The sequence below is a fragment of the Saccoglossus kowalevskii genome, chromosome 6 (assembly GCF_978046115.1).
Source record: "Saccoglossus kowalevskii chromosome 6, keSacKowa6.1, whole genome shotgun sequence".
Lineage (NCBI taxonomy): Eukaryota > Metazoa > Hemichordata > Enteropneusta > Harrimaniidae > Saccoglossus > Saccoglossus kowalevskii.
In genome coordinates, this window is record NC_140646.1 from 17,029,160 (window position 1) to 17,055,441 (window position 26,282).

The 26,282-nt window shown below is 36.5% G+C and overlaps 3 protein-coding genes across 3 annotated transcripts; 2 read left to right on the forward strand and 1 right to left on the reverse strand.

Moving 5' to 3' along the window:
- Positions 1-1,074: 1,074 nt before the first annotated feature.
- On the reverse strand, positions 1,075-3,326 carry LOC144358474 (uncharacterized). The gene has a single exon (XM_078012175.2). The coding sequence runs from the start codon at positions 3,313-3,315 to the stop codon at positions 2,491-2,493; it is 825 nt and encodes a 274-aa protein (XP_077868301.1). The 5' UTR covers positions 3,316-3,326; the 3' UTR covers positions 1,075-2,490.
- Positions 3,327-10,627: 7,301 nt separating this feature from the next.
- LOC144358476 (uncharacterized) lies at positions 10,628-13,609 on the forward strand. Its single transcript, XM_085500112.1, has 2 exons — positions 10,628-10,716; positions 11,149-13,609. Exon 2 carries the CDS (start codon positions 11,205-11,207, stop codon positions 12,027-12,029), a length of 825 nt encoding a protein of 274 aa, XP_085356238.1. The 5' UTR covers positions 10,628-10,716; positions 11,149-11,204; the 3' UTR covers positions 12,030-13,609.
- A 5,446-nt stretch (positions 13,610-19,055) lies between these two features.
- LOC102804379 (heat shock protein 27-like) lies at positions 19,056-22,713 on the forward strand. The gene has a single exon (XM_006820693.3). It carries the CDS (start codon positions 19,353-19,355, stop codon positions 20,070-20,072), a length of 720 nt encoding a protein of 239 aa, XP_006820756.1. The 5' UTR covers positions 19,056-19,352; the 3' UTR covers positions 20,073-22,713.
- Positions 22,714-26,282: the final 3,569 nt, after the last annotated feature.

The following is a 26,282-nucleotide window of genomic DNA, read 5'->3' on the forward strand; positions in this document are numbered from 1 at the left end:
TTGTATTATTATACCGAAAAAAAAAGCATTTTGTAAATGACTGCATTGTAAGATCAATCCCGTCCAAGTTTTCATTCACAATATCCAGAATTTTCGTTTCATCACACTTTCAACGGTTCTTATGTATTTATATTCCATAATACTTTCCAAAATGGTTGTCACATTTAATACTTTTGTAGGTATCAATCTTCTACGGGCGACATTTCAGAAGCTGCGACGTTTAAACACATGGCGCGTTTCGCACACGGACAAAAACAGCACACTGCATTGGGCCACTTGAAACAAAATAAATCGCAAGCGGGTCGTCACCTGCGAATGCACGGGAATTGAGCCCCAAGCGACGAGAACACACGCTAAAAACGCAAAGGCTCATGGGTAGACGCTTGTTTGTAAACAATGACACGCTATGTTCATCTGACGCATGCGCAGGTGACGACACCCCCGCTTTAATGAAACCCACATATATGTACCATACACAACACGTAATAAAAATACCTTTATGAAATAAGCACTATAAGTCGGTAAACGACGTCAACAATCCAGGAATACCTTGTTAAATTCAATCAGCGTTAGCTACATACAGCCTGAGTGTGCGGCGACTTCGATCGGACCGACCGACCGATGTTTTCGTGTTGTTCGATGATTATCTCCCTGTTACAAGTATTAACATAGAACATCATTCCTCCCAGGTAATACGACAGCTTGTTACAGCGCGGTGGTCGTCGCGCAGCGCGTGTTCGAATTTCATGTAAATAAACAATGTATTTTACACGCGTTGTACACGTCGCTATGAGTCCCATATCGAACAGGACGCGGCACGACGACTGCCGCCCTTTAAGCAGATAATGTTACAGTTGTTCGACCTGTTCACAAATTAAAGGTAATTCTCCGTGAAAACGCCGACAAACCTCAACGATGAATCAGCATTTCAGATCAATCATAACGTCTGTGCAGTGCAGAAGCCAAATATTAGTCATTTGACCTTTGTCAATACACAAATATATTGACCGCCAAATGTGTGAATCTGATTGGCTGATGGTCTATGAAGTATATTAATAATAGTCACTGCACAAGTTTTTTCTCATGTATTGTATCATTTTATTCGGCATGTTTCAAGTTGGGGTTTTGTGCAACTGCTGTAAAGTTGTTTTAAATATGTTGCGTTGTGCTATCAACACTGGAGAGAAATGAGATCCAAATACTTTTGTTGAGGGTTCAACCATCACTCAATTTGTTCATTTACAGAAAGCATGTCTTGTACACCTGGATAATAAATTGGTTGTGAAGAAAACAAACACAACTCCAAATATTTCAATATTTCAGTTTAATATATAATTTTACGACGACTCAGCAATACATTAATTTTAATGTATTTTATAGGTAATCGCCGAGTACAAGTATGTTTATGATTGCTTCCCGAACTTCGGAGTTTACACGCAATAACAAGTTGCGATTACCATCTTGTATCACGGTGAAAACAATAAAATAAAATAAATCATGAAGCGGTTTTTAATTGCTCTGTGCACAGCATGGACGCAGATTAATTTGAATACCTACAGAAGGTGCATTATGGGTGATAAGCCAGTTCACAATTTGAATTTTTTTTTTAACTTTTCATATGTAAATACTTACGAGGGACTGCTGTAATGTTTGTTTTTTTTTCTGATTATGAAAATGTGGAATATTTTAAGGGGTGTTTCAGCAACCTTATCTTATATTCAGTACATAGAAACAGTATACAGTTGGGTACCATGTGAACTTTGACCTAGCATTGCTCCATGGGAAACCTCATTAAAATTCAAAATGGCGACCTAATTGTGAACTGGCTTATTCAATGCATATCACGTGACATTCAAATCACCAATTGTCCAGAACCACTATCTCAATCCGCAATTGTGAATAACTCTACCTTGTGTGGTTAGTGGGTGAGGCTTCGAGAGTCTGATTCACATTAGTGCTTTACAAGTTAAGTACAGATGTGTAGATAATCTAGTGCCGACTTACAGTTACGTACAATTAATTGTCTGTAGCAATTTCACTCTGCATGTGTACACGAATCTGGAGTTCCACACTATGAATATGAATACAAGTATATCGGTTTACAATATGCATAAAGACCAAAATAGTGGTCACAGCACAAGTGGTATAACCAGAAATAAATTAATCCTTATTATTCATATTTATTTTGTGTATATTTACAAAATGGACTAATTTGAGATTATAAATTAAATCAAAATTCTGAATCCGTAAAGAAAAAAAGAAATAAAGAAAATACGTTATAGGAACATTTTGTATTGCATTGATAGAAGTGGACGACAGGCAGACAAACTATATAGCATATTACCTACCAATATATTTGTACTATATGTCGTTTTTTACATAATGTTTTACACACACATTATCTGTTTTAAAAATGTCGAATAACATTGAAATGTCCTGATACAATTACCATAAAATCTATGATTAAATTGTGCAAAACGACTATCAACATTACAATTTGTTAGCAACCATCTCTCTGTACAAAGGCATAACTTTATCAATATACTGTTTTAATTCATCAGGTAGCTTACTCAGATCAACGGAAGATGGTGTCACCTGCTTGAACGAACTGCTTTCAAATGCTGGTTTGAAATACATTTCAACAAACTGTGGAGTTTTCATATGATCGGGGAAATGATCAATGTTCCCCGGTTTCCAATTTAGGAATTTCTCACTAAACGGAATACCCGTTGCTTTGCAATATTTTTGTAACGTTTTTCTTGGATCCGTTATTAAATCGTCCGATTCTACAATAACTGCTGGTTGTTTTAATTCCTCTGTGACGTACTTATAAAATGTGTAGTTTTCTTCAAACTGATAAACGTCGATGGCAAGTTTGACAATATCTCCGACGTCTCGTGCATTACGGCTGCATTCCGCTAGAGCACACTTGTACGATGACATGATGGATGCCTTTGGATCACGAATTAGAAATGTGTGAATATAACCCGAAGGTAAGTATTTATAGTTTTCTCTCCCCGCAAGTGATCCTGCGTTATCTTTCATGAAGATGGCGCTTTTCTCGGGACACGAAATTCTCTCCAGTCTATCTTTGACTTCTTGATATGTGTACCCAGGAACTGGAGGACCACGAACAAACAGTTCGTCGCACATTCTCTCTTCTCCGTGACGATACGCCATGACAAAATGTTCATGAAAAACTTCGATTGACGGTTCTGAGGCTATCGCCATTCCGAAAGCAGTTGATCTTGACCTTCCATGTGCCCATAACATCACGCGTACAGAAGGTGCCAAGTTGAAAGAATTAGTTGCCATGGTTATTCTGTCGACAAAGAATTATCAGCTACCAGGTCTGAAATTAAAATTAGATTTTATAAAAAATGTCACTACCTGAAGTCGTTAATGTCAATTCAAGTGCAAGTACAGACCAATACACACAGAGAAGTAACATGTAGCCCAATGGACGATGCTACTCCATGAATTCTGTGTCCAAACATTTTTGGGGGTTCTCAGTCTCGAATGTAGTATATTGGTTGACAGCAACTAATGCTTAACTAATCAGTGAATTAATTAATTGGTATTTATGCTTCATTTGGACATGTATTTGTGGTATATACTGATTATTATTAAAATATAATTTTAACATGCAATACCATTTTGTATCTCCAGTACTTTGTGGCATCGTGTTCTTTATATAACCATAAATTCTAAATGTTAAGACCATACGTTTTAATTGCTAAATCCAACCAACCCAAATTGTAAGCGATGCTCTACTGAAAGTTTCAATAGTTTAACACTGCTGTTAAAAAAAATACCCTGTCTTGTTTTACGAGTGAAAAATGCGTCCTATTGTTTTTCCCCTAAATGATATTCTGTGTAACAGGCAACAGTCTTGTAGTAACTGGAACTGACTAATCGAAATATGGAAGATTTGATTGGGGTTTCTCACCACACTAAACAGTCACCACAATCCAATAAGTGTATTCAACGTGTTGTGAATCACAATTGTTTGGATTAATCAATGTATATTTTGTTTGCTCCTTTAGGTAACCCATGGAAGGTACTAACGGAAGGAGCCATGACGCCTCTCAAGTTCTTAACAGACTTATTTTCTTTTGTTTCAACCCAAGTTAATCCTGATGAGGACATTGTCTAGTTCATCATTGATGTCGATGATAGTTTGCGATTGTTTACACAAGTAACGAGTTAGCGGAATATGTTACAACCCCGCCGATTATTAAATGTGACCATAAAATATATGCGCATTATGAAACTACGGTCATCATACATGCGCACTCGGTTGGTTTAGAAGTGAAAGGTCAAAATACGTATTTCACAACCGGAAATTCAACAGATTAACGTTTGACTTCACAGATTTCACATGTTTTAGTTATTAGCAACTGTAACAAGAACAAGATTTCGAGTGTCTACAACAAAAATTCCTAAGGACTCCTAAAAAATATTATCACAGAGAAAGTGTCTAGGCATGCCCTTCTTTTGATACTATCTTTTCTGGTGGTGTTCGCCGATGCCCGGTGGTCGAAAATGTCAATAATTTCGGGCGTCAGACCCACGCAATGACAATGGTTCGGTTGAATAATGCAGTCGTTATTATCACAGGCAATCATTGATTAAGTCTCATCACCGTTACAAATACAAAAAGATTCACGATAGTTCATCAGTTATTCTCCAATCGATGTTATGCCTGCTAATTTTTCATTAAAGTTCGCCAAGATCTCCGGAAACAACAGCATTCAAACTAGACGCTATTTTCAGCATTTTACATGCGAGGTTCGTCTATCGCTTTCGAACATGCTCCGAATATCACCGAATGCTCGAGACTAGCGCAACCCATTGTACGAAGGTGTTAAGAGCGAACAGAACCAATGTTTGTGAACAAACATTGACAAACGAACATGGGGCAAAGCTAAAACAATAGCGTCGTGGCTCCTTCCGTTGGTACCTTTCATGGGTAACCCAACAATATGCAACGACCGTAGATTCGTAGCCAATTCAGGCCCGTAGTTTGGGGGGTTCGGTCGAACCCCCTAAATTTTGGAAGTGAATATTAGATTTATTATCGTAGATTAGAAAATAATAAAACAAACAGTATTAATTAAAATAATTATCATCGTTTAAATCACTTGACTCGGTTGAATTGCATAGTAATGAGCATTTAGGTGGCAACGAGCTTTAAATGTCAATCGTGAAGTTACGTCGTGTCAGTTCACCAGCAGCCAATCAAAACAGGTTGTTATAAATGGGCAAGCTTTTATTCGGTGATTCCGCGATGGTGTAATGAAGATCGCGTTCAAGCAGCTGATGTTAAATATTAAAACAACATTGAAACAATAATGTAATGGTAGTCACTCTCTGAAGGATGTGGTGGTCCTGAATAGGTCCGTTTGTCTTGTGCTAGTGTTTGCTCAGTTAGTAAAGTGTGGGGTTCGAACGGGATTGAGACGGCAACACCACACTGTACTTTCATCTTGGTTAATTAGTTTTGTATTCTTCAAGTTAATGATGGCATATATACTGTTTTGTTGTAAGTGTATCAGCCAAATGTAGTCAACTTATTGTATTAGTACGTGTAGCCTGTGTTATTGGACATAGTGTACAGCTAAGGGTTGAAAACATCATTAAAAAAATGACGAAGATTTATCATCACGAGTTGTATAGGTCGAAGAGCTTCTTGCAGCCAAAAATTTATCCCACAGTGTTGCTTCAGCACTGAAACTATGCGATAAATTATATTTTTCAAACATATTTTTTTACACGTTTTTTTTTTTGATGTCTTTTTATTGGGTTCATAATAAGGAGATGTAGTCATTGAAGTTTATTGAGACCGCTGCTAAACTGCTACTACCGGTATATGCATATTATTTTACCGCCCTCTAAAAACAGATTTACAGTGAACCAACAAATTTACGTACTGCAAGAAACTTGGTAGTATGCCATTGGTTAGTGCATTTAATTTGTTTGATGCAATCATTGTGCCAGCTATTTCTTATGGTCGCGATATGGGGGTACCAAAAATCGAGAGGGTACAGACAACATTTTGCATATATATCTACTTAGCATTAATAGTTGTACAAACAATGTAGCGATGTTGAACGAATGTGGAAGGATGCCATTATGCTGTGGTTATTTCAAGCGTTGTATCTTATATTGGTTAAAATTAAATAATAAATAGTTGGAACCCCAAAACATGTTATATCATGCTTAAACGATTAGACAAGACCCACAGACTTACTTGGGAAACCCACATAAAAATTGCCTGTTCAAATATGATTTCGGCATTGTCTGGTTTGAAAAAAACAAGTTGCAGATACTGCAAATTTCTTAGGGAAGAATTTCAAAGAATAAAAAAAATGTTGTCAGCAAGAATGGCATGCCCCAATTTCACATTCATCCAGGCTGTGTACTTTCGGAAAAATCAATGTAGTATTATAACCTGGGAGATTTATTAGCAAGCAATTATAGACTAAAATATATATATATAACTATAACATAATGTTGAATTAGGCAGACACACAAAAATACAGTTAGATTAATAAATTTTTAGTTTTTGCAGTGATACGTTTGAATTTAGCATGGTAGACAATTGAAATTCGCTTTGTTTTTATATGTCCATTTTATAATGATCTAAGGGCTGATCTTTCGTCAATAATTTTATGCAATTATGCTATACTGACAGTCTGGGCTTACTTCGTCGCTACACAAACTGCCACACCATATATCATATAGCTCTGTATCTGTAAGTTTTCAAGCGACGAGATAAATATGTATCCAGCTTAACTTAGTACCATATGTTTACATGGATATTGTATTGTTTTTAAAACGTGATATGCACTTTTCTACCCATTTCATTTTGTACGATGTGGTGAGGCCCTGTAAAGGAATAAATTACATAATTGACTAATACTAAAATGAATAATTGTAGACAGATTTCGACATGAAATTGTGTCACTTTTATGTGCGCTAACATCTGTGAAGAGCGAAAAAGCTCGTGAGTAGCATTCTACCTTAAAATGCTTGGACAATAATGCTAAGATACGTACAGTCTTGTCTTTTTGTGTACATTTTGCCGTAATGGATCAAGGGTGTGGGTGTGTTTGTCTGTGGGTGGGGACGAATGGCCTAGGACCCCTTCTCTAAAATGGTAAAATAGTTCAAAAATGTTATGTGGACTAACTTACCAACGTAACACAAAGTAAACCAATTGAATTTAAAAACGAGAATATAACAAGCAGCCTATCGGCTGCGATAGCTTTGCTGTTATCAATGCACATTTCAATTAAAGAACTGAAGACATCATTAGAAAATGAACAATATGTATAGTATCAAAGCAATCGGACTTACAGTTTTTAACAAGAAGTCGAAAATATCACTTTCTACCAAAAATGATAAACATATTCACCAAAACTAGAGAATTGAAGATATCATCATGAAATGAACAAAACTGAGAAAGGTCTACATGTAGTATCTATATATGTAATATCAAAGCAATTGAACTTTTGGTTTTTAACAAGAAGTCGAAAATATCACTTTTTACCAAAAATTACAAAAATATTCACCAAAATTAGAGAATTAAAGATATCATTACAAAATGAACAAATCTGAGAGAGGTCCACATGTAGTACCTATATATGTAATATCAAAGCAATTAATTGCACTTGCGGTTTTTAACAAGAAGTCGAAAATATCACTTTTTACCAAAAATGACAAAAATTTTCACCAAAATCAGAGAATTGAAGATATCAACATGAAATGAACAAACCTAAGAGAGGTCTACCCAAGGTACATATACACCAAGTATCAAAGCATTCAGGCTTGTAGTTTTCAAGAAGAAGTCGAAAAAGTAAAACATTGACACCGACGACGGACGACGACGGACAATCACTCATATGATAAGCTCCGCTCGACAAAGTCGACAGCGGAGCTAAAAATGTATGTAACAGAGCTCAAACAAACTTTTTGAATATTATAAAATTCACACGTTTCACATCAAATATATCATTTATTGTTGCTTTCGAACCCCCTATTCAAAAGTGCTAGCTACGGGCCTGCAATTCCTACATAACAAGTGTGGATATAAATCGGCTGGCGTAGTAAGTGTTGTGTAGGTGGCATTATATATAACTGCAAAGCCTCAAATTGAATCGAGCGATACATCCTAATTAATATATACCCACAAATTAGAGGTATGCTCCTTACCTGCTCTGTTTCAGTCTGCATCGGTCAGCACGGCTTGCGCAGCATTAATGCATAGTACTGAGGAGTAAACCTGCTTTTTACGTCGATCTCAATCTATTTTATAAATATGCAAATCTTATTTTTAAATAACCTACTGGCAGCTCAGTGCGTATGGCACGGAATGGTATAATTTTAGACTGAGTGAAATATGTCTATATGCCTTATTATTTTTATTTAATTGCGACTATCGATTCCAAGTTAATTTGTAATTCTAATAAATATGGTAATCATATAACAGCGTATTCATTAAGTACGAGGATTCTTATTATATTAACTAGGAACTCCAAACTCTTAGAAACGTCACGTATTTTAGACTGTTATCGGACTTCAAAATGAATGCATGACCCAGTGTCTAGCTGGTGATACTATTTTATAAGTTGGTGGGTTACTCGCCTGAGACGCTTGCCTTACGTGCGCTGTATTCAATTTTATAGATTGTTTAGTAACATCGATAGATGCTCGGTTAAAAATAACTAAATGCCCACTTGTAAACGTTTGTTTTCTGGTACAGTTCAGGTCAACTGTTTTACAGAGTGAAACTAAAAAATACTGAAACCAATAGTCACATTGTATAGACTCTCTGCTACAGTATTTATTCAACGCAATATCCCCGCAAATTACAAGTATTCCTTCTGTCAGTACGTCAATCAATCAAAAAATTGTCTTTTGTGTGTCTCAATCATGTACATTTATAGGGACTGTAAAAATAAACCTACCCGTGAATATACATCAGTATATTTTATACATAGCGTAGTAGGCACTCAATCAATTGTGGGAACTTTGATTCACCACAGAATTAACAATACTGGTTTGAGGCAAAAATAGTAAAAGACATATTGAACAGAATATATTGACAAACGATGACAGGTGTGTATTTTTAGTTCAAATGAGGTTCCATTTCAAATACGCGTGTCAAAGTGATTCATGTGTTTGTCAGCATCCTATGTTCTATGTTTTTGTCATATTATCTAAAACCCTGCAAATTGAAGTGTGCACGGGAAAAACGGTGTGCATTGTGATAAGTGTCATAAAGGTGATTGACAGGTCATACTTGTTTACCACTCTGGAAGGACAATTTGAATCTACCAGGTATGCTTGTGATTTTCATAACAAAAGATGTTTACAACTTTGGAAGGACAATTGGAATCTACCAGGTGTGCTTGTGATTTACATAACAAAAGATGTTTACGATCTACTGACTTGCCTATGTGAGACAGCTGCTAGAAAGACACCATTCTGATTGCTTCCTGTGGAAACCCAGTATGAACCATAAGGATACTAATACATTCCCAAATGTGGATTTTATTCTGTCAATGTATGAAATTGATAAAGAAGGAAACTATACATATAAGCCCACACAATTGATAGAATTAAACATATATATGTAGACACAATGTGTGACCATGTCCTTTTAACAATTAAGTACTGAATGCACAGAGAGGTTAGCTGATTTTCTAGAGAGACACACAGAACAGCCAAGGACTGTAAGAAGAAGACAAAGTAATCAGGCCATGTCGGACGACGGTAGACGCATAATTGTTGTAAATGCCAGATCACAGAAATAGCACTTGCTGTCGGCTCTCAAGTCGGCAACGTAGATTGATTACATTTGATGTAGCATAAATGTTGTAAATTTATCTCTTTTTCACTTTTTATTCGGTTGTATTGTATGATAGTTTGCTTGTATATCCTATTGGAACTTGAAGCCGGGTGTAACTGATGTTATCTCACCATGGAAACAGTATGATTTTAGTATGTATATAAGGTAATTTCACAAAAATAAAGGGTTGAAATTCAACTCAAATAAATCTATTCTGTACACCGGCCGTTTTTTTTTTTTTTCATTTCTTTTAGGTTTGTGCATATATTCTTATACATATTGGAATAATAAGAACGAATACTACTAGTAAAGCATGCGTCATTTTCGGACTTCGAACATTTTACGACCCGGATTAACTTTTCACAATACATATTTTTTCAGAATGTAATTCCTTTTATTTTGTAAACAATGTCCATTTTATGCCTCTTTTCCACACACAAGGAAAACTGTATAATTTAAAGTGAAAATACAAGTTCAACTCGAGCAATAACAAACTAATAATGGCGAACAAATTATGACTTCTTGCCGGTCATTCATTCATTCATTCCCTCGTTTATTCATTCATTTATTACGCAATTCATACAAGCCTTCTGACAGTCACGCCAACCCTCACTAATAGATTTTGAGTTTCGTAGACGGAAATGCAAATGTGAACAATGTTTTCTTCTTGGGAACGTGTCATTTTTATCATGTTCCACCAAACGTTGGATGCGACATTGTATTCTGTGGTAAGACCTAAACAACCGATCAGCCGGAACTGATCATTAAGTTAGGGAGTCCAGTTCATATGGGTTAAATGGTCTGTTTACGGCGTCTCTCTTGTGGCTGGCAAAGTCATTATAACGACGTGTGACAACGTGGTATGTATGACCTATTATTTTATGATTGAACCTGCCAGTTTAACGTCTGGCTTTAATAGGGTTATGTACATTACACTGTCATTTCACGAACTGTACATGGGGAGAAAATTAACCTAAAAACAACTGAGACGAGAAGATCGTGTAGTAATCCGGGCGCGGTGTCGTTGTCATTTTATTATCCCTTGCTTTGACAGCCAGTAATTTTAGTTACTTGTAATCAAACGTTAGTTCCATCCAGACCCCCGCCCTGTCTTTACTTTGGCAACCCCCGTACTAGTAGCAATCCAACCCGGTACTTGTAACTTATAGCTGGAATGCGGCAGTGAAGCTATCACTCTATGTAGGTATAGTCACCACTCGCCCCAGTCTGTATGTGAACCAGACACTAGCAATACTGTGTTCTAATTTCCCGTATTACGTTTTAAATTACAGCCAAAATCGCTAATAGTTTACTGATGAAGGGGATTCTTGTCTGAGTGAAAATACTAATGATGGCGGCTCGTTCTTTGGATATAGCGCCCTCAACCCGGGTGATGTTGTGGATGCACGCTAAGTCGAGGTCTACTGCGTTTGAATTCGCAATTGCATCCGATCCATCGATTAAGGTTTTTCATGAACATTTTGTCATGGCTTATTTCTATGGGGAAGACAGAAGGTGCAGTGAGCTGTTCAGACGCGGGACTCCAGTGCCCGGGTACAAGTATCAAGAAGTAAAAGATGGATTGGAAAAAGTCTCGTGTCCGGAAAAAACTACCATTTTTGCAAAAGACTGGCCAGCTTTCGGGGGAGACAAAGACTATAAGTATTTACCGAATGGATACGTTCACACTTTTTTGATTCGTAATCCGAAAGCTTCCATCCTTTCCACGTACAAGTGTAATGTATCCGAAGGCTTTCTTTTCGGAGTTGATATGTCTGCTGGTGTCAAGCTCGCTATCGAGGTTGGTAGCTTTGAACTAGTATACAATCTGTACAAGTATGTCACAGAAAAACTGAAACAACCAGCGATAATCGTCGAATCAGACGACTTGGTTTCGCACCCTAGAGAGACACTGCAAAAATATTGCTTAGCAACTGGGATTCCCTTTAGTGAGAATTTTCTCCACTGGAAACCTGGCAACGTCGACCATTTCCCGGATAAATTGAAGGATCCTGGGTTTCTGAACGAATTCTACAAAACTGCCATCGAAAGCACGTGTTTTCTCCCGCCTTCACAGTGTCCAATTGATCTGAGTGAATTACCCAAGGAATTGATACAGTATATTGACAGCGTCATGCATTTGTACGAAGAGATGGCCAGTAAAAAGTTGTAAATTGGTAAAATTACTACCGGGTAAATCCGGAAAATATCCACAATTTTGTATTTTTTTAAATATATTTTGGAATTGACCGAAAATATGCTGCTTATTAAATCATTATTAAATATGGGTTCGACATGAGAGAACAATCTACGTTGAATTCATCGTTTTACCATATTAGTTGTTTTATAATTTCATTTTATGTATATGTATTTGTTCGTGAAATACCAATGCAAAATCTGGGTTTATAAAACATGAGAATTTTAGATTCGATCGCTTTCATTATTATGAGTTAATACTATAAGGATGTTGAACATGGGCGAGTAATTACGCTAAAAAATGTGCATTTTATACTGGGTGAAAAACGCATACTATTATTGACATTTAATTTAGTGAGTTTCTTGTATGATAATAGTTTTACAATGTGTTGCACATGTGCTCAATGACATGTACAGTAATAGCAAAAAAATGAATTCGGCTCGACAGATGAAATAAGCCGTTCATCATACACGTGTGTTCTAACAAGTGGTAATTAAAAATCCCAACAATACAGCATTGATAGATTCATATTTGTATAAACTATGATGAGCATTATTAACAACGTTATTAACAAAGTAAAGTTACCAATGACACCATAAGTATAAAAGTGCATTGACCTGTATAATATTAAAGCGCGGTGGTAGTCGCGCAGCGCGTGTTCGAATTTCATGTAAATAAACAATGTATTTTACATGCGTTGTACACGTCGCTATGAGTCCCATATCGAACAGGACGCGGCGCGACGACTATCGCCCTTTAACATGTTGCAACTGCGATCACGTGTGCAGTAGCACCGACAAGAGTTATTGAGAGAAAGGTGAACGTTTTATGTTGTGCTTTGTCATTAAACTAAACTTAGGTCTGAGATTGTGGCTTGGTAAATGTTGTGCCTTGTATACCGTTATACCATGTTCTCAGCCGGGTAGTATGAAACAATAAACCCACAATAAGATACGCAACTCAATATAACTACGTAATTCATCAAACAATGTATATTTAAGCAATAACCCCGCCGAAGTCGGGTATACCACGAGATATTGCACAATTCACGACATATATGCACGAGCCACAGGCGAGTGCATATATGGAGTAAATTGTGCAATATCAAGTGGTATACCCAACTTCGGCGGGGGTTATTGCTATTATATTATACCAGTATATTGACAATTCGATAAAACTAGTAAAAAAAGAGTTTACTTTCATCTACTACAAGATCATGATTATGGCCCTTGAACATGAAAATTTATAAGAATAGTATGTAGTTGTACGCTGAATGCATACAAAAATTAGATGCGAAACACAGTTCAAATTGAATACAAACTAATTTTTATTCCACATGAAAAAGAAACGTATCCACGTTGAATAGAGCAGCGTAAACAAACAAATTAGCGTAACAAAGGATGACCTTTTACTGACGCACAACGCGATTTGAAATACAGTTTGGATCATTTAAACAACGGATTTTCCATGTTTTCATTCCGGTTTTTGTACAATTTAGACTGTAATTTGCCCATTGAAAGTACAGTTGTGAAATAAACCGGTTTTGTGACTCATCATACTACTTGTAACTGTGGATATTTGACGTTCAGCGGTACGCGGCGGGACGCGGTGTATTATGTACGGCGACCGGCACAGCGACCTCAGTTCCAACATTTGACCTGGATACCTTTGGTATAACCAAAGTTTTGTGACAGTATGACTGACAAGTTTTGTCGTTGTTCTGGGGTAAGTTTGATGGTGTAAGATCGGATTTTCGCATCGTTTTTGTGACACTTACATAATATGCCTTGTCTCAACGCCGGCCGAAAGACTTTGCACGCTGTCGCTCTAATACAGTGGTTGGTGTACACTCGGCACAAATCTGTAGCTTTCGAAATTACCTTCATCATCTCTTGTAATTTATTTACCCATAGTGGAGAATTTCAATACCATATATCGTCGTCGAATCCTGCGTTGTCCCGTGTGTTTTGAAACAGATGGCAATTACCCGGGTGCACTGCAATTTTGTCAGCTGCCGCTACCGGACACTGGTTGTTATTGGTGGCATACATTTTTGCCTGTGACTCATAGTTTTTTGCATTTTTATGTCATTAAATCCTTCAATTATATCTTGTACATAAAGATCATGTTTTCTTTGTTGGAAGTTCGCAATCCATCCCAAAGTAACGACACTGAGAACACAGCGTTCTGGCGTTCGTGTAGGCACCTCACGCTGTTGAGGAACGGTGGTTAGTAGGTTTGTGTGGCGAACGACAATCACCCAACGACCGACGCTCACAACTTGGACCCCACCATTAACAAAAAGCAATATTATAGTTACATGTATATAACTTTTCAGATGTTTTTAATTCAGTATTTTTTTCAATATTCTTCCAAAATTCAACGACTATATTTCCTTAAAAATCAAATAATACCGGTTTTATGTATTTCCGTATTAAATCTGTAGTCAATTCATGTTCCAGGGCCACTTGGTTTAGCCGTGCATTATCAGCCAATATACCATGGATTGCATATGCAAATTTTGTGTTTGGACCAATCAAATCAATGGATTAACACCATCAATATACTGGTATAATATAATTCACTATAATACGCAATATTATTATCAGTGGTTATGGCATAATTGACCTCTGGCACGATGCAGCCCTGCATAGCGGTTTAAAGGAGCTCAAAATTTATCATACCTCTAAGCTAGGAGATATATCTATAGCTATTTACATGTGAAAAAGAAGGTACGTTATTAGCTACTACGAAAAACTAAAATTCCTAAAGTATCTTAGGTGAAATATATGCTAGACGCCTATTACACCAGAACCAAAATTGCAAAATGAAACTCAAAAATCTTGCCAGCTCAAACTTTTGGTGTTTTCCTTAGCAGTCAGCATGTTCATACCCATCAATTACTTAATGTTATAGCATTTTTAATACTTTATATAATGAAATAAGAAATGGCTTTATTATTGTCACCGTATGGAAAATTTCTTTTTTTGGTTCAATTATCAACAAGGCTTAAAACACTACACTAAATTAGAATTTAAAAGGAAATTTTGTTTTTTCTAATGTAAAAGACTTTTGAATAAATTTTGATAGCTTTTGAATTTGATGTCTTCCGACTTTGTTTTGGGTTCTCTATGTCTTCCTGTTTCAATGTAAAGTTGGTGAGCACTCTAAATTGTCTGGATTGTCTGCCTGTCATCTTTTTTATCCATGCACGTCGCTTCGCACATGGGAGTCTTTGCTGTTAGTGTGTCTGTCTGTATGTATGTGTGTGTGTGTGTGTGTGTGTACGTACGTGTGTCCGTCTGTTCCACTGATATCTCAAGAACCATACATCAGCTTTTGATGAAACTTTGTGCATAGATGTTCTGGACTAATGCGCAGATTTGATTAGGTTTTGGTAAAATTTCATGCATATTAATTACCTAATTTGCATGATAATAAGCCAATTTTCAGCTGTTCCATGATTGTTCCATTGATATCTAAAGAACCACTTATTGGATTTTGATGAAACTTGGTATATGGATGCTCTGAACTAATGCTTGGTTTTGATTAGTTTTTGGTAAAAATTACCTAATTACCTAATGTGCATAATGATTAGTCAATTTTCGGTTTTTTCACTGATATCTCAAGTACTAATCATTTCAATGAAACTTGGTAAATAGATGTCATAGGACACTGCACAGACCTGATAGTTTTTAGGGTAATGTCAGTGCATATTAATTACCTAATTTGCATAATAAATTAATTTTCAGCTTTTGATGTTTCAAGTAGTAAGCATTACATTTCAATAAAACTTGGTACATAATTACTCTACTATGCAGAGATTGATTGTTTTGGGATAAATATTTGTGCATATTAATTACCTAATTTGCATAATTAGTTAATTTTCAGCTTTCCCACAGATATCTCAAGTACTAATTATCACATTGCAATGAAACTTAGTACATAGATCCTTTAGGACTATCCAGTTACCTGATTACTTTTAGGGTAAATAATTGTGTATATTAATTACCTAATTTGCATAATTAATTAATTTTCAGCTTTCACACTGATTTCTAATCATATCATTTCAATGAAACTTTGTACATGGATGCTGTAGGACAATAGACAGACCTGGATAATTGTGGGTTAAAATCTGTACATATTAATTACTAACTTACATAATTAACCACTTTTAAGCTATCACACTGATATCTAAAGTACTAATTATTCCATTTCAATGAAACTTAGTGTAAAGATGTTCTAGGACAATGTACAAACCTGATTAGTTTGGGGTTAAAATCTGTTTATATTAATTTCCTAATAAGCATAATAATTTTTTTTTTTTTGGTTCCAATCACATTTCAATAAAACTTGGTACATAGATGGTCTGTTACATTTCGCAGACCTCATTAGTTTTCCATTAAAATCTGTTCATATTAATTTTCTGATTTGTATTATTAGTTTTTGGCTTTTTCATCACTATTACTATCTCTGACAAGTAATTTTGAATTATATTTAATGTGTCTCCAATACTCTCAGCATATGGGAGTTCTTTCTAAGCTTTCTTTGATTTAATTTTCTTTTTGAATTGTTTGGATGTTGTGAGTTTCTGTGTTCCATATATGTTAGTGTGCACGTGGTATGCATTATTATTTTTCTTAAGGTTAAATGTTAATATTATGATAGTGCTTATTAATGGTTGGAAAATGGTCTTCGACCGACAACAGTATAGCGCCATCTGTCGATGATTTGCTCAAATGTTAAATATCTATCAACCTAATCGTTATGTTTTGTCTGATTTTGTGTAATATTTGAAGGACCTGATACTTTATACAAAGTCGAAAAAAAAACTTGTGTTTTAATAACGCATCTTGAATTTTTAAGACAGGTTTTAAGGTACAGCTGATAGCTTCAACATGTTCCTGTAGAGATGAGTTTCTGATTGGATACGAAACTATGCGCGCAGGCGACGTGTCAATGTCCTTCGCCGATTCACACTCGTCATGATTATCTGTTTTTGTTATTCAATCAAATGATAAGACGTTATAGTTTGCACAATGACAATTTTAAAGAAATTTTCCTGTTTAGGACAAAGGTGTTTTTGTTTTGAACACTGGGTGGTGCTATACTCGTCATGTATGGTGTCATCAAATCTATTTAAAGCTGTAGTTCTAAATCAACTGGACTCAGATCTGCAGTACGAAATTAAAGAAAAATCACGTTCTTGTAGTGGTATCGAAAATTGAAGGTATTTGAAGGATCTAAATGAGACACAACAATTGTACAGTACTGGTGCGGTTCGAACACATGAAACTGTTGTTAATGGGCGGTGGTCGTCGCGCAGCGCATGTTCGAATATCATCTAAATAAATAATGTATTTTACACGCGTTGTATACGTCGCTATGAGTCCCATATCGGACAGGACGCGGTACGACGACCACCGCCATTTAAGATTAAATGAATTGACAAATGCCTGTTGGTTCATTGCGTGTGGAATAAACATTCCCGTCGTGGTGAATCTATGATGCTATTCGTTTGACCATGGAACTATAAACCATAGGTTTATACACAGTCCCTCTATCCCTCTATCTATGATAGAGGGACTGTGGTTTATAGTTCCATGGTTTGACACTGCTGGTTAGTATAATTGTTTGTGTTGTACTGCAAATCACTCATGTAAAAGCTGGTATGTATTAGCTGGATTACTTACTGTCCACACCAGTCGGTGATGGATGTCCGCGCACTAAACACTTGTGCCTGAATGATGTAGCGTGTCTGTTTCATCACGTGATTGCTGTGCGTGTCTGTTTCATCACGTGATTGTTGCATTTATCGCCGTGCGTTTTATTTCACCGAGGCTTTTACCGACACATTAAACTTAAACTTAAATTTGAACCTCGACTCCATTGTCTACGGCCGACAATTGCCGTTATTTGCTAACGCAAAATAGTCTAAAGACAAACAGGTTAAGTTTTCTGATATCATCACGTTAAATCGATAGATATCGAGCGTTCAACTTCAAGAGAACTAACGTATTTTTCAAATATCTCGCTATCAGTAATAAAGTGGCAACAAGTTGGCACATGTGTTAATTTTTCGAAATTTAAAATGTGGTATGTTGGAGTTCGTCAACTTTCGAGTACTTCACGAGATTGTAAAAGCCACTCCCTAAATTTAAACAATGCACGCTCCACCCAACAACTGAATAAGTACAAGAATGGTAATAGTACGTCCATGGAAGGTAAAAAGAGTACCTTCCATGGTACGCCGATAGACGAATACAATTTGAATAAACCCGGTAAGTTTGCGTTTGGTTTAGCAGTTCCCTAAATTAAAACTCAATATTAAAATTGTTTATCAATTTAAAAGAGGTAGACTCAACAATGGAATGCGCATGCTCACTTTTCGCCGATGCTGGTATTGAATAGTGCTGCAATCGGGTGCCGTAATAATGACTGTTTTCTTCCGCTGCATTAAACACTTCATAACTAGAAGAATACATTCATTTGTCATGCTTGCCTGCTTATTTAGTTCGCATTTCCACCATTACAATTAACTTCAACTAAGTCCTCTGGCGTGTTAGCTTCAACTGGTAATAGATGATATAAGAGCTATCTCTTTATTTCCAGATTAAAATTGGCAGTTTTGTGTTATAAACCGTTTTCTAAAACTTGGTGACCAGGTAGTAAAACGCATTGTAGCTATACTGTTGTAATTGAATAGTGCAATAACGCCTGTGTTGAAACGAACAGAAAAGGTATTATCCTGATATGAATGCCCCCAATCGTTATTGGTCCAAGAAAGGAACGGATTGTCCACTACGACCTCATTAAGAATAAATAAAAGCGGCCCGATCTCGCCGAGGCAGCGCATTTACTGCAATGGTGATATTTGGTATAAGAGCGGCAATCTCATACCAACAAAGTGCGGCGACGGCTGGAGTGTCGTTCAATCTGAGTGATATATAATGGGTGTGAACATTTTCACCGTACGTACGCGTGGGTTTTACGTGAACTGAATTTACAGTGAGGTCGAATAGGTAAACTCTGTATGCGAGGTCACCTGGTTGCGTCGTACACCTACTCGTTTGCATTTATCGCTTGGCGTCTGTGTTTCCTCTGCGCCACAACCCTATATTCGGTAAGGTAAAACGTTTACTGGCACTGTGTTGATTGTAGACATTATCACTGGTAACATTTGGATGACGTGCGTGATTGAGGCTGGTCGTAACCGGCTGTCATTGTTCGAGTCATACACGTGGTGAGCATCGATTTCGTAAACAATTTGGGGGAAACCTTGTAACGGCGTCAGCCACCATGTCGGGTTGGAGGTTTCAGTATTCTCACCCGTTCAACCTAGACTCCGTGTTCTCTCGCTCGGGTTCGGTTTTCAACCAAGCCCAGAGATCACCATCGTACGAACAGGACTACGGCAGGGGGTTATCGTCGGGTGAGTTCTCGCCGGACCACCACCGACAACAACACCATGGCAGTATGTCTAGTCTGTCGTCCGGTTTGTGGAGATCGCCGTCAGTGACATCCGTCAGCAGTCAGTCCGACAGTGACGATACGCACTGGGAAATCATGTTGGATATTAGTCGATTTGAACATAGCGAAATCGTCGTGAAGGGGATCGAGAATCGAGTGATTGTGAGCGCAAAGCACGAAGACAATGAAAATGGATATAATTTTGTATCTCGCGAGTTTAGTCGACAGTACCAACTACCGTCTAACGTAGACCCAGAGACTGTAACTTCCACGCTCTCGCACGATGGCATACTGACAATCCGGGCACCCAAAATGCAGAGACCTCCGGCTAAAGAGCGAATTATTCCGGTTGAACTATTGAAACCACCTGCAAATCTTACGGAGAACAGTCTTAATGGAGGCTGTCACTCGGTTGACTCCGATTTAGGAGACATAGAAGAAAGAAGTTCAGAGTCCGATCTCTTTGAGTCGGAACAACATTTAGAGGCTGAACAGAAAATTGACGACAGTGATACAAACATGGCAGATACTGGAAACACTTCGTCATGAGTACCGTCACGATATATAGCATATACACATCGGGAATTTAAGTTATAAAGTATTAATAGAATTTCGTCATGACAGAAACTGTGAGTTTAAATACGGTCATTATCATGTTCGTTTTGTTTTGGCAACATCTAGCATTTCTTACAGCGTCATTGAAAGCATTGTGTGCGGTAATGTGCCCTACAACCGTTTCCGGCGATACATAATCGTGAAGTTCACACTGTCTTTTATTGTAAATCGCGGCCCAAATTTACAGGATTATCACTACGCACAATTGACCAACTCAAGTGTTTTAAATCGCAGACCGTACACTTGACATTCACGTACACACGACCGTATACACAGTGTTAGAAAAACTAAACGGGAAGTTTAAAAGGCGTACGTGAGGTTGACAAGTGCTTCGACACGTCTGCCGTTAACCGTAAACCGATCACAATGAGAACTGATATATCATGACAACAATCAGCAAATTGAAAAGCAGTTTGCAGAGTAAATAATAATATATCACCACCGAGCTCAATGAACTTCTAAACGGGAGCGAAATACTTTATTTACGGTTTCAGGGATTTTATTTCAATGTTTAACCAATCAAAAAGTGTTAATTTTTGTTTTGTATTTGGATTTCGAGGTTTACCGTCGATAGCATAACAGTGTGTTTGATTATTGTGTAGTGTATCACGTATGTCAATATGCCCGCATACATAGACTGAAAAAGACACCCATTTATTGCTCACGGAGGATACGTATACACGCTTTCAGAAAACCACTCCTCACGGATGACCTTCAACACAATGGCGGTGTTTAATATTACTTTCCTTTTTCACCTGGCGTTAAATGCGAATCCAGTTTGCGCTGCGTTCTAAATACTATTAGTATTTAACTCCGAAACAGCTATGATCCTTTCCCCCAAATTCAAACTTTTTTCGTAATATATTCCATGGCGAAATTAAACGTTACGACTCGTATTGTGACCCTGATGAGCCATTGCAATTAATTAAAAGTTCTTCCAATAGTGATAGTGGTTTCTATAATACAATAGAACTGAAAGAAGTCATTGTACAAAATGTGCGTGTTATTTACGGTGGGGTCCAACGCCTAGGCTATAGCAAAGGTTACGCATTTGTGTGGCTTTTATAAGCCGCTACTGAAGTATATAAACTTGCCCTTCATATGTAGCCATTTGAGGTTGCCCCAAAAAATTTAACATTCCACCGATGTGTCTTCTCACCGGTGAGCATGAGCTTGATAATACGCACGATTGTAGCCCCTCCATTAGTATATAGCAAGACAATGGATGAATATGTATAATATCCAACCTACTTGTGTGTAGTACATATTTACGCCACGTGAAAACAATAAAGTACGTATTTTTCGCGTATCAAGTACTGAATACGTAACCCAGGAGACCACAACGCTTCACGACAACAAAGTGATACACTAGAGTATGTATCTTTTTTTTCGGTGATACGCAAGGATAGTTTCAATTAAAGCCACGACATCTTGAAAAGTATACCAGCAACATACCATACGCCCCGTGTTGTCAACGGAATAGTTACCGTAAATTCCGGCATTGTTTAGTATATTGGGGTTGGTATACATACAGACTTGTCAGATTTTATACATGTCTGTTCGTTTAAATAATTAAGACGTGTGCATTTATTAGATCTGAATACAAATGATTTTAGGAAAGCAAGAAAGGAAATGGCTTTCTCTGTTTTAAGTAAATAATAACAAACTTTGATTTAAGGCCAACCCCGAAGTCATATTAAACAAATAGTCGCAAAGATTTCGCTGTGAATATTGTTGAAACATTGTTTATCTATGTATAACATGAAAAATAGATTAAAGAGAAACGTCACAGCTTGTGGTCACTGTTCTGTTTTGGATGTCACAAACCCTGGGGTTACAAATACACATACCTTATTTATTAGCAGTGATATATAACCCAGCCAGTTGTTGCGAATGACCTCACCGTATTGTGCCGCGTTGAAGTGCACAGTATAATGTACTTGACATCACCCGGTGTGTTGTGATTAGGTTTAGCAGGTCAATTCGAGCACACCGGACTGTCCAGATAACCACCCACGTGATCGCCGTTTATTTACATGTAGATTCAAGTAATAACTACGAATTTGTATATATATTAATTAGTATTAATCATAAAATGCTCTTGCCCCATTCCGGGAGGGACACCACATGGCACATCCGAATACCAGTATAGCCAATGTGAAATTTACAGATGTTACGTCATGAGGGAAATAAATATAATTGTAATTGAGCACACGCTAATTTACATGTCAATATTTGTTACGTTATGTTGTATTATGTTTTACTATGTTGTATTATGTTAATGTATGTTATGTTATGTTATGTTAAATTATAATTGAACCACCTGACGAAAGTTTATGATCATGCTCCATCCAGAATAATGAAACAAAGCTTTTGAATAACTTTATGTATATTTCTTATATGTGGTGTTGAATATATGAATTAAAATATGAATTGGGACTTATTATGAAAAATGTTGATTGTGTCACAATTTCTGTATTTTTTTACCCATTTACATTTTCTGCCATGAGTATGATCTTTGAATGAAGCCATTTACAATTACAGTCATAATTAAATCAAATGTTGAAATCAAGAAGTTTGGATTAATGTCTTTCCTGGCGACGCGTAGGGCGTGTACAAACACTTGATGACATTTCAATATGCAAAAATAACAAGAAAAAACTTGTTTCCCATTATACAGTTGTTTTAGAAAATGTTTTACTTGACACAGCAATATTTGAAAAATAATGTTAATTACTGTTATTTTGAAAATTACCTCCAATCAGCCACATAATACTCACGCCATAGCCACTCTTTATTTATCATTCACTAAATAATCGCGTTTATAATTTTCTATAAACCTGCTTTGTGCCACGAATTCAAACAATATATATGTGTATGCGTTTCATGCAACGACTATAAACTAATGCATGCCAAGCAACCCATCTGTAAAAAATAAATAACTAGAAGTCAAATTGGTTCATTTTAGTCTAATCAAAGTCATTACAAGCCATAATGATTTCATTGTGTGCGACAATACAACCTTTTGGTTACAAACATGAATACTGTTCCCTGGATCCGATCGCTGTCTGTTCTATCGATGTATCCTAGTAACGGGCGTCAGGCACAATACTGCAATATCCCATAAGGTGCTAAAAATAGAATAATCATATCAGTCATTATTGATCACCAGTTTTTATGGGTCAATACATCTAACAGCGAATGTCGAAAGTACGTCTATCGGTATAACTAAGGCTAATACGAACACTTGTGCGTTCGGTACATGACAAAATAATTGTCTACATCAGCAAATAACCAATGCGAAAATAAAGAATTCATTTTTGGTTTTGAAAAATGTGCATACAAAAAAAGTAAAAAAAAAGGAAAACAAATTTTGACTAATTAACGACAAATAATTTAAGTTATTACGTGATTTTTTCGTTTCAATTACTTTGTTAAACATCATCATGATACATTTCGCGACCTTGGACCTATACTTAACCTTTCTATAATTCTTTCGATACGATGCTAGCATGGTTGTCAAGGATTACCTTTATGAAAATACAACACTAAGCTGTCGAGTTTACGATGCGACTCCTGACACGCCCCCTTCATCTCTGTGATAACCACTACCGGACAATGATCGCTACCTGACTTCAGATAATATTTAGCCTTTTGGAGTTCAACAACATCAGTGATGGACGATTTATTGACTATCCTGGCTTGTTTTTTTATTGCATTGTTGTCGTGGATCGTAAATAAGACAACGGTAATACAAAGGGATGAATTCATACTACCAACACTAATAACAACATGAATATTCCTTCCTTTCGGGGTGTAAGCCAAGCAATGCACTCTTCAAACAACGAGTGACACCCACAGTAGTTCCTGAAGAATGAAAGACTGGTATACATTGTTTATATCGAACGCTCTTATATTCATAGATTGTAGATTGTTAAAAATCAGTGGAGGTAGCATTATGCGTGCAAATCTATAAAGTATGACCATGCAAATTATGATAGCATACTGGCAGTATATCTGAAAATACATATTGTAAAATAGAACTGCCCCCCCCCCCTCATGCAGGCTGAGTGTGCACAACATTTGTAGTATACAGCTACTATCTTTTTTCACTCCAATAAATACCACTGATATTTTTTGTAACTCTAAGCAAGCTCCCGGGAATTTCAAAGTTGGAGTATTAATACCTGCTATTAAATATTTTGTTAAACGGAATCACCATTTAGTTAACATGTATAGAGTTTTCATAAAATTATGACAATTACGCCCAACAGGCAAAAATATATAATAAAATTTGTACCTCAATTAATATTTAAGGAACTCAAATCATTCATGATATGTGGCTATGGTTCTATGATGGGGAGGAGTTACAGTTCATGTTAGAGTCCTAAAAACCGTAACTTTCCTTCACATTTCTTGTACAAATAAGATTGCGATCTCGATGTGAGCATTAGGGATGGTGGTCTAAAATATTAAAAAAACACAGAAATCTCAAGCAATCTTTCTTCAACGCAGCCTAGAGGCCTAATTGAATAGGGTTTACACTTGAATCAATATATCGATTGTGGATGGCATATGCTTGTTCCTTTAAAAACTGTTATTGAACACTTCTTGAAAATCGTTTTACCTCAAACAAGTATTAAACACGAACGTGATGCATTGTGGGTTACCACGACTCGGGGTTTCCCGGTCACGTGAGATCGCAATGTCTTATGGGTATCAGCAGAAAATCAAAAACACCATGGCACAATGGGACCATATTTCAATGTCCATGTAAATGACATTTAAAAAAACATTGTTATAAGGCAAAGTGTAGGAAATAAAATGCACTTGTAGAAACACGTTAAATGCCGGATTTGTCAGTGCTGAAGGCGTTGGATTTAAAAAAATCCTACTTTGAAATTGTTAATGTTGAATTGGAATTGTTATCATTTCTAGACTCGCAGCAATTTGATCAAGTAGACGCCATTGACAATTGTCAAACCTAGAAAGGTCAAAAAAAGCTTTAAATTTGAATAAGTTTTACTGACTACGCGTTTGTAACACAAGTAATTATTATATGTATGTATATACTAGACACCTACGTGATATGTGGAGCAGGGTGTGAACATTTTGTAAGAAACGACAAACACCAAGTTTTAACTTTATACCCCAAGGTCCACAGATCTTTCTGTGATTGGTTTAACATGTACTTTGGTGTACTGTATTATGGTAAAGGTTGTTTATTGGGCAGTTTATTCTGTGTATTGCTTAAACCAATTATAAATTCGGAGTTTTTATGATATTATTTATAGTTATTCAGCTATATCACAGATAACAGATTTACTGTTCAAATACGCGTGGCCAACGTACAACGTAGTACGTGATTTTACTTGTTGTTATCATGGGCACAAGCTAAACCGAGGTTTACACAAGTTGGAAAACCCAAGACACTCGACATTTCATTTTCGTTTCTTAATCATCAGTAGATTGGAACTAACGACGATGGAATATGCAGTTGACTGAGAAAACACAAATGTACATTCCATCCAAGGGCTACTGTTACTCACAAGTCCCAATCGTTACTATGCATTATTGTAAAACAAATAAATAAACCAAAGCACTGAATTCAGAATAAGAAATCGTCCAAGGATAGCTGTTGAATAATATACAAACCAATGCACGATTATTTTAGCATAATCCATTCATATGTGACAATTCTAATGTAAGTGAACATTTATTCCATTTATAGTATAGCCTTACCAGGTACAAATAAGTCATTTGGAATCGTGTGAGCTTTTCGTGTAATACAAATTATAACGAGCAAAGTACACTTTGATTGGCATATATTAGCATTGTTGCCTGGGACCACACTGAGTTCGAAATCCTTGATGGCAAAATGAAAACATGTATATTCAATTGTTATGATATATCATTTTAACGGGATATTATATCCGTCATGTGCAGTTGTTGAATATGGTTATTGTTTCAGATGAATCACATAATTAGTGTAGGAAAGTGTATATTTACTTGTTTATTTTTCAATTCTAAAATAAAGTAATCTAAATGTTGTACTTAGAATCATAAAATAGGTGATTGCACCTAACGATTCTGACAATAAGGAATAAACACCCACGTGAAATATAATTCTATACGTACTGACTA